This window comes from Lactuca virosa, chromosome 6 (genome assembly GCF_052849685.1).
Source record: "Lactuca virosa cultivar CGN04683 chromosome 6, Lactuca_virosa_CGN04683_v6, whole genome shotgun sequence".
In the NCBI taxonomy this organism is placed as follows: Eukaryota; Viridiplantae; Streptophyta; class Magnoliopsida; order Asterales; family Asteraceae; genus Lactuca; species Lactuca virosa.
Window position 1 is genome coordinate 225,648,193 of NC_136431.1, and position 10,620 is coordinate 225,658,812.

At 33.7% G+C, this 10,620-nt stretch overlaps 1 protein-coding gene across 1 annotated transcript; it reads right to left on the reverse strand.

Moving 5' to 3' along the window:
- Positions 1-1,986: 1,986 nt before the first annotated feature.
- LOC145122740 (bax inhibitor 1-like) lies at positions 1,987-3,859 on the reverse strand. Its single transcript, XM_079058312.1, has 6 exons — positions 3,709-3,859; positions 3,070-3,213; positions 2,877-2,968; positions 2,602-2,788; positions 2,437-2,509; positions 1,987-2,343 (listed from the first exon to the last, which is right to left on the reverse strand). The coding sequence occupies exons 1-6, from the start codon at positions 3,787-3,789 to the stop codon at positions 2,234-2,236; spliced, it is 687 nt and encodes a 228-aa protein (XP_078914438.1). The 5' UTR covers positions 3,790-3,859; the 3' UTR covers positions 1,987-2,233.
- Between the last annotated feature and the right edge of the window lie 6,761 nt (positions 3,860-10,620).

Here is a 10,620-nt window from a genome sequence, read left to right on the forward strand (position 1 = left end):
ATACACAGCTAATTGTAGAAAATAGCACGAATGCTCTTGTGCCTCTCTATTGTACTTGTGCTTTATAACCAAAGTTTCAGGACAAGGGCATAAATTATATCATTCAGTATATTTTTCTTTGTAGCTGTTGAAGGTTCAGAAGTAGTAATTTGCATGGTGACAAGTTTCTTTTGCCATCTCTTACTGAAGTTGCAAAATATGGTTCTGGTAGCATTGCATCCGAAGTGATTCAGTCAATAAAGGTGAGTGCATGCACCAGGGGTCAGAAAGCAAGTTTATGAAGATATCAAGGTGAGAGAACTGGTACATTTTCATAGAATTTTTACTCTTGGTAAACTTGAATATAGCTCTGAATTTATGTAGGTGGGTTTACAATGCTTTTGAACAGAATTTGTGCAAATACACATCCATTTGTTCAGGTAGTTGGTCTCCAATCCCATTATGATTTAGTTTTTATGCATCGACAGTTTATTTAATCTTGCAATTATTATTACTAGTTGATATTCTGCTTAGAGGTCTCTTGATTGAACATCGTAGCAATGTAGAAGTTGCATTCAAAAATTTTAGACCAGAACCAGGTTTTCTTTCGTATTTTTTTTGTTGATACGCCATACATATAGTCGTTTCTAAATTATTTAATACTTAAGTTGTTTATTTATTCATTTCTTTAAAATCAGGGTGAATTACATCTTACTTGCCATCTGGAGGTCCATTTGTGAGAATGGATAATCACATTTATACCAAATACGTTTTTCCACCAACCTATGATTCTCTACTTGGAAAGGTTTATAATATTTTTTGAAGAGCAAATTGCAGGAAATAACAACTTACTTTACTCTTTTTACTAATATAAGCAATTCACTTTATAATAAATACCCGTAAAAGCAATCTATTTACGTTTTCCTTACCTATAATCGACATTGTACTTACATTTTTAGTGATAATCGCAATATGTACCTCCTTATAGCAGTTTGCTTACATCTCTTCAACCATTATAGGAAAGTGCTTACTATTATGGCTAAAAATAAAGAAAAGAAATGTACGTACGTTGCTATTATGGTTAAAAACTCTAAGCAAATTGCTATTATAGGTGAGAGAAATTATAAGTACATAGAAACCCATTTTCTTTTTAAATATTATGGGACTTATAAGGAAGTGTAACTAGGTTGCTATTATTAGTTAGAATTCTAAGTATTTTGGTTTTATGAGAAATATGCAAGTAGGTTGCTTAAAAAGAATGAATTTCTAGATTTGCTTCAGGTTAATAGACCACAAGCAAAGACATAGTTTATGTATGGAAAGAGTGTTTGGCATTAATCAATTGGGAAATAATTTCAGCAAAAAAAATAAATGTAGAAGTAATTCTCTTTTCTTTTACTGTATAATGATATGTGTTGTCTTTATTGCTTACTTTTTAGTTCGATACATATTATGTCACTTTTTTGTTTAACCTATTATTTTTCAGCTGAAGGTGGACATATTTTTCATCTAGGCCGATAAAATCCAAACGTCAAAACAAGTCGTAGAAGATGTATCAAAAAAACGCTACCTTCCAGTATACTTTCTAGTTGAATTTAAATATGTTTGCTGATTTATGTGGAGATTAGATGAAGAACAGAAAACTAGAATTTGGAAGGAAAAACAGAAGACGAGGTGAATATCAGAATATGAGGACACGTGGGAAATGAGGCAAGTTGCAGATATCCACATTACATCATTCATGTATAGGTTAATCACTTATGACTTATCTATGCATGTCTCATTATTAATAGGATATATTATTAAATATTTATGAGATATGTTACTTTATAGTTGTTGTGTTGGCATTTCACATATATAGGGCCCTGTGACAAGGGGAAGGACCATGCTTAGCTAGAGAAGCATAGAAGCTCATGCTCATGGTGTTATATTGTTTAAATATTTTTGTATATGTTAAATATTTTTGACCATATACAAAAATTTGGCAAACCATTTGCTAAACCAAACACGATCTCAATTGGCCAAAAGGCCTTTATGATAAAAACCCTATGATTTTGGTTTTTCTTATGATTATCCCATATAAAATACCCTTTTCACACCGGATGATCAAAGAGGCCAAAAAAACAAAAAAAAACCTTTTATGACAAAAGCTCACTGTAAAACCCGATATCATATTAAGTCTCTAAGTGACATAGAACATATCCACGACTGATGTTAAAAAAAAAAAAAAACATGTACCACACAAAAGTATAAATTATACCGAGTTTTTATTTGTAGTTGAATGCAGCTTTTGTTCATAATCCCCCTCGTCCTCATATTCTTCCTCTGTTCCCTTCCGTCCGAATTGTTCAACTGCATCACATACTAATAAAAACAGCAATAAAATCAGTATAAAATGTGAGGGAGCAAAAACAGCATTCAAGTCAGAAAATAAGTTTGAGGGGATGCTTCACATACTCCAAGTCTTTGGGATGAGCACCTGAGTTGCAACAACCATGCAACCAACAACCGCCATTAACCCAAAATAAATCTGCAAATTTGAAACAAAGACAATTAACACAAATGGTCGAAAAAGATGGAAAGAAACTGTAAAAAAGAATGAATCAGGAGTTACGTATTTACCTCAGATTGGAAATAAGCAGTGGCACCACCAAAGATTTTTGAAGCAAAATGTGACCAGAAGAAGATTGAAACACCAGAGGAAAGAAGAGCTCCAAGATAAAAAAACTCTCTACGCCTTTCTAGCATGGCAGCGCCTGAGAAACAAGCAAATGCGATGGCAGCTCCTATGTATTCACTCACCCACATGCTACAAAACCAATAGAAATATACATCAAGAAACATTAACGGGGTAAGTTGAGTAATATATAATAATTAATAAAAGGAAAAGAACAAACCGCGTGTCAAAATCTATGAATAATTTGGCTACAGAAACAGAGGAGGCTCCGTAGAGAATGCTAAATAGGTAATATGTCATTAACCTTTTGTGCTGGAATAAGAATCCCATGAAGAATATATAAGGAATAATTAAGATTAATAAGATTTCAAGAAATCATTGGGTATATACGTAGAAGATAACTAGACAACTACCTCTTCCCATGGAGGAGTGGCGATCAACCAAAGCATACATTCAAATGTTGCCAAGGCAGTGAAAAAACATCCATTGTCCAATAGGATATGGAGATAAAACCCGAGTGCATATGCTATTAACAAGCAACATACTTTCGCATATCCCTGCAATCACATGATTATAGGAATTATATGTTATCATACATATACACATGCCTTGTATAAAGTCCATGTAAGCAATATTTTATTTGATTATTTTTTATCACAATTAGCGAGTTTGATGTTAGCACCACAAAACGAACAGCATAGAAACATTAGACCGTTGATTTTTTTTTTTTTTTTTATTCATTATACAAAACTCAGAAATACTTCCACAATCCACATGCACTTTGAAAACCAAGTAATCAAAACAAGAAAGACTCAACGCAGTCTGAATATTAAATATACAATAATAATAACAATATATCGTCTAATAAATATTGGTTAGAAAAAGAATGAAAAAGAAGATATACTCTTTCAAGATTTCCTAAACAAAATTGTTAAACAAAAAGAATCATCTAAAAATTTCACAGAACCATTTTTATCCAAAACCACACATTTATGATTTATTTACTATTAAGCCAGATCAGCCAGATTCCACAGAATATACAGTTTACAAACCTGCTTCAGAGCAGTCTGAACTTCAGGAGAGATTTGGCGAATATCCTTGAGAGAATAGCAACTCGACAACAAGGATTCCATTGAAGTTGAAGACAGATACCTACGATGTCAAGAAATTTTGGTATTGAATAAGATGACTCTTAGACGGCAAACGATGTGCCGTATTTATAGATGTTTAGTTATCTGGTAGGGTTAAGTCAAATATTCGAACTTGCAACAAACTATTGACATATAATTATCTCTATTATTAAAGAGGAGAAATGATGTAAATGCAACTCTATTTATCTTTTTTTTTTTTTTTTTTTTTTTTTTAAACATCTTCGATTTTCCTTATCAAATCCTTCCAGATTTTTGTTTGTTATAATTTTTAGACGGTATATTTGTTATATATGGTGTTTATTAGAGAAATTTTATGAAATAACCATACTCTAAAGGGTGTTTTCATCTTTTAACCATAAAACTTTGAAATTTGTAAAATGATCATCAGATCCACAGAGGGTGCTCTCAGGATCGTTTAATGGCTCTGAAGATTGGTTAATGGCTCTAAGGATATGTTCTTAAGCAAAACATAGGGCCAAATTTTTAGGTATGAAAACCTATTTGCCCATTTTCTAAGTTAATTATATGTTGTTAGGGTGTATGATAGTTTGTATGAATGTATAATAGTTTAGTGATTAGTAAATCCCAAAATTTTGCCATGGAAATATCGTTTCTGCGAAGAACAGATCCGTAGAGGTGTTTGCTCAAGAACAGATCCACAGAGCGCCCTCAGAGGATCGATGTTCATCTCTGCGAAATTATTATTTTTTTATTTTATATGCAAAAAGGATTATTAAGTAACAAAAATTATTAAAAAGGATTATTAAGTAACAAAAATTATCAAAAAAAAAATAGACTTGTTGATTTTGGCACTATGTTTTGCTCAAGAACAAATCCTCATAGCCATTAAGCGATCCTCAGAGCCACCTCTGCGGAACCCTAAAAACCTTCGAAATTTTTTGTCCTTTAGTGCTGCCACCTCATTTCTGCAGAGGTGTGTTGAGATCCTCAGAAGGGTAAACGGAGCACCCTCTGCAAATCTGATTACCATTTTACAGATTTTGAAATTTTATGGTTAAAAGGTAAAAAACACCCCTTAAGATATGGTTATTTCATGAAATTTCTCTGTTTATTATATTTATTGCGATATATTTGTGACATATGGTATTTATGATGTTTTAAAATCGGTTTTTTTAGTTGAACCGCTATGGTGACTGGTTTCCGTTACAACCGGTTCGATTGCCGATTCACCTAAAAATATTCCTACATATGGCGGTGGTGTGCGTCGACTTTTGAGTTGTGTACACTTCGAAAGTTCAATTTTTTTCGTCAATGAGTTGTTTTTAACATGCTAAGTAAAATACATCTATAGAAGTCCAATAAACTGGTTAAAATGGTTATTTACAGGTTTATCACACCGGTTCAACCCGATTTCTGAAGAAACCGACCGGATTGATTTGTGAAGAATTTAATATAAAATTAATCGTAATTGAACCGCTCTCGCTCCCGATTCCTGGTTCAACCGGCATGTTTAAACTGGTTTTTAAAAGATTGGGTATTTATCGTATTTAACTTGTTTCTCTGTAAATCTCGTATCATGCTTGTCATCCGAGCAACCTTATCACCTTCATCAACTGCCACGACTGACCTAAAATTGAAGCGGCAATTAAACCAAGAAAAGAAAAATGCATTCCTAAACATAGAGATGGGGAGGAGACAAGGAAAAGTATGCAAGGAAAAATGCATTCCTAAACATAGAGATCGGCGTTCTTTATAACTCGGATTTCGACATGTCATAGTTTCTTCGTTATTTTTGACGCTTATTTTCATTCTTCATTTATTATATCTATATAAACAAGTTTCATACACATAAATTCACATAATTCACATAATACTCAAATAATTCCTTTTAATTACTTCAGAATTGATTACAATTGTTGACCCTAACTATTACATCATTTTACTAATGCTTAGCCTGATACACGTGCGATACATATAGTAACACCCCCCTCAGAGTTGGAGGCTCGATGAGGATAGACATAGATGTGTTGAGTCACAAGGGTGCAGAACGCTGACTCTGGTATCATGTAAATACATGTGGAGGCTAATATTATCTCTCCAAAGAGCCCCTTAAGGAGAGAATGGGAACCTCAACATAAATAGAAATTTATTGAACCGTATCGCACCAATGTGGAATACACTAACATTATTTTCATTTTTCCGGTTTAATAAGTTTTTCACTTCAAAATTAGTAACCAAAATGTAATTGGTTTTTAAGTTGTTTGAAGACTTGTGGAAACTGCATTTCAAGATATTGAAAACGAGGATTGTAATATGGACGTCATGCTCACAATAAGTTCAAAGTATAAAACATAAACATCACATGTCCGAAACTAGGAAAATTTAAAAGTATGTTGCACATTTTTTTGACACCATATTAGAAATTTTACCACCGGCCCACCGTAGAAAAGCTCACAAATTAAGGACTTATTTTGCTCAAAATTCCCGAGCTTTAAACCATTTTTTAGAAAAATATGATCTCAACAAGTTAGAGTTTAGAACTTGGTGGTCATTTAGGAAATTTGTAAAAAGATGGGTTAATTTGTTATACCTATTTATGGGGAAAAAATGATGGTGTGAATTTAGAAATGGGTTATGTTTGTTTGTTAAGAATAAGATTTCGTGGTGTTGAGGTTGCATAATTTAAGGAGCATAGAAAAAGAACAAGATATGAACTAATCGATATGTTGCATCATAATTGATTAATTGTTGATAGATGATATACCTCTTGCCATAGTACAATTGATTGTATCATTTATAGATACGTATCATATTACTGATGGAAAGTGCATGCATGGGATTGACATCTGTGAGAATTGGAGGCATTCGAAAAGCATGTTGTAACATCCCGAAATAAGGTACATTTTATCATCTCTTGAATATTTATCAAAAGTGTGACATTTGGTCCATCATAGAAAAAGGCTTGGAAAAGTGGTTGTACACGGTGCGTATATATGAGTATGCACAGCGTACTCATGCAACATGCATGGACGCGGATGGCCATCTAGTACGTTGGGCGTACATGTGGTACGCTGGGCGTACTAGCCCAAATGTTAAACCCTAATTTTAAGGGCTGCCCTATTTAAGAAAAAAGATGACCTCATTTCTGGCCACCCTTATCAGCCTCCAACCCTCCCATAAACCCTAATCTCATGTGAGTGGCTTGTGTGTGTTTTTGCAAGTTTTGAGTGTTCTTGGCTCTTGTAGTAGAAGGAGGTTAGAGAAGAAGAAGAAGTTACTAGCAAGCTTGAAGATCCAGGAACTTCCCACCTTTATGTATCATTTTCAGGTATAAAATCTATACCTTAACAAGTGTTCTTCTAGATCTCTTTGGTTTAAGATTTATCAGCTAAAAGTCCCCAAATTTGGATCTTTATGTGTTTGGGACTATCCTAGGGGTTTAAGTTGTCCTTTCATGCATATTAGAACACTTAGATTCATAAAAATGCTTGCTTGATCTTCCCCTTTGGCTCATGCATGAGTAAAGTAGGTTAGAATGGATGAAGTGATGCTTTGAGCCTTTCCTTGCCATGAAATGGCTTATAGCCAACGACTTCATAGATTAAGAGGTCTCAAATTAGTCATATCTAGGGTTGGGTAGGTAGTCTTAAAGGATTAAGACACCAACTTAGTGGATTTAGAGACTGATGGAGTACACTAGGCGTACTCCTGGCTACACGTAGCGTAACCTGATTCTTCCCTAATGCATGATGACCTCGTTGTACGCCCAACACAAGGAATGGTATGCTCAGTGTACGCGCCAAGTGTTGACTTTCGTTGACTTTGACACTTGGTCAAGTTTTAGTGTTTTTGGACCATGAGGAGGTCAAAATGTTCCGTTTTCCCTTAGAAGGTTTAGCTGTCAGATTTGGACATGCAAGTGAGGTTTTTGACTTTAATTATTAATTAGGGTCAATTGCTTTATTGACTAGGCAGAGTCTAGATCCGACAGTTCGAGTGCTAGGTGTTCCTGTCATCATTATCAGGTGAGTGTCCTCTCTTATTCTTACCTGTCTGGTAGAATAGTTGTATCTGTGATGACGAGCTAGGTCTTGATGCTTTATGTATTGCTAATTATATGTGAATGGGACTGCTGATAGTCTCCAGGGTGGCTGATAAACCATCGGGCGTGCTATTAGCTCATTGGGACTACTGATAGTCCCCAGGATTGCTGATAATCTATAATTTTCAATTTTATGTTGTGCTGTATATGGTATTTTGGGGAACTCACTAAGAATTGTGCTTATACTTGTTGATTATATGTGGTACGGTGAAACGTCCCAAAATACGGTCTAAAAATTTCATTTTTAATTTATATATAAAACCATAGTAACCCAAATCATCTCATAAAAACATAGGTGGTAATATCTCAAAACATCATATCAAAATACTGTATCAAAATCACATATCCAAATATCAGAGTATAAACATCCCAGGCTAAACAAATGGTGTGTGCACTGCAGTTATCCCGAGCTCTTCCCCTTGCTACCAGAAGTACCTGAACCAAAACTAAAAACTGTAAGCACGAAGCTTAGTGAGTCTCCCCAAGCTACCACATACCATACACATAATCACATAATCACGTAACCTGGGTCTTGCCTACTACATCGGGCCCCGTGTCACACCCTCAAACAGGAACGGCGGAAACATTCGGGGGGGGGGGATGACGTCATGTACAATATCACAACAAATGTATAATAGTAATTAAAGTAACAACAATCATTGTATTGATAACATAGTATTTACATTGTGTTCAAAACATTACTTGTTTAACATTAATACTATAACAAAAGATAAGACGAGATACATCTATGCTCCGTCTTCGAAACGCCCGAGAGAGTACCTGTCTACTAACTTTCCTGAGAATACAAGTGTTTTGAAAAAGTGTGTCAACATTTAAGTTGGTGAGTTCATAAGTATTTTGTTGGAAAATATATGTTCTTTGTTATTATAAATGTTAATTTGTTCTTCCAGAAAATCCAATATTTTCTTAGTAAATAAGTCATAGTCTTAGTACCTTTATACCAAAAAGTATAAGTTTCGTATGTTTATAAGCTGTGATTCGAGGTTCTGGTTCAAGTAACTGGTATGACCCGTACTGTTACCTCCTATGATTGCTTAGTGTATGCAAATTATATATAATTAAAATTGAATGGACAGTCGATTGGGTGATCCTGCCCTAAGCCCACAACCAAACAAGGAACAGGAAGAAAGGCGGAAACTACACATTCCACTACATATCGGATCTTCATTGTATATAACCCTAACGTAAACATTAAGTAATCATAGACTTTAGCAAAGAGAATATTCGATATGTGTTTTTCTGAAATCCTGTTCGTACCATATTAGTAAGTAATATAATGTATTGTTTTTCGTGTAACTGTGTGTAAATTTAGAAATTTTGTACTTGCAAATAATGTAATATTTGTTTTATTATTAAAATAAAACCCTTGAAAATATATTTGCCCTGAAATCCAAATGTAAAGTTAATATTCAAATAAAATTATTTGAAAATATATTAATCGTAAATATGTCGTTGTTTTCTTCTTGTGAGTTCTTATAACCGTACTCTAACCTAAGATGGCCTGATCGCGACGTTCTTCAGGCGTCGAAATGTTAACGACATTTGTCATCCCAGGCCTGCCGGCCTGACTGTAGCTAAAAGTACAGGTGTGGGATTGTCAGTCCCAAGTAGACCTATACACAAATATCTCGCTCTTCCTACAAGAGATTTTGGTTACAAGGCAAGACTTTTACCAGTACTTAGATAAGTACACGAAGACGTCTCACAAATTGTTTCAACGTGTTTACAAGTAATAACTGAAAATCCTTTTACTTTATAACATGAAGTTTATAAGTACACGAAGACTTTTACCAGTATTTAGGTAAGTAATATAATGTATTGTTTTTCGTGTAACTGTGTGTAAATCTAGAAATTTTGTACTTGCAAATAATGTAATATTTGTTTTATTATTAAAATAAAACCCTTGAAAATATATTTGCCCTGAAATCCAAATGTAAAGTTAATATTCAAATAAAATTATTTGAAAATATATTAATCGTAAATATGTCGTTGTTTTCTTCTTGTGAGTTCTTATAACCGTACTCTAACCTAAGATGGTCTGATCGTGACGTTCTTCAGGCGTCGAAATGTTAACGACATTTGTCACCCCAGGCCTGCCGGCCTGACTGTAGCTAAAAGTACAGGTGTGGGATTGTCAGTCCCAAGTAGACCTATACACAAATATCTCGCTATCCCTACAAGAGATTTTGGTTACAAGGCAAGACTTTTACCAGTACTTAGATAAGTACACGAAGACGTCTCACAAATTGTTTCAACGTGTTTACAAGTAATAACTGAAAATCTTGTTACTTTATAACATGAAAGTTTATAAAAATAGTTTGTTTGTTCCATAAACTATACCTATAATAGTTTATAAGTTTGTTTTCGTGTTATAACCTGAACTTTGTAAAATAGTATCTTTGTTCCATAAACTATACCTATCATTGTTTATAAGTTTGTTTCCATGTTGTGTGAAAATCGTTGCATCTTTACATGTTCCGTATACTGTATTTGTATAGTTTATCATAGTATTCAAGTTATACACAATATTTGTATATATATAGTTATATATATTAAGTTGAATAAAACGAAATCTCTTGTATTTGTTTATCGTATCGTTATGTTTTACCAAAACTTTGCCCGTAGTAATATATGAATTTGATAGTAAAATCTTTTCATAAAAATAGAATGATAAACGTATTTGGATGTGTGCATTTTAAAGTAAATTTTCTTGTATATTACTTGTATCC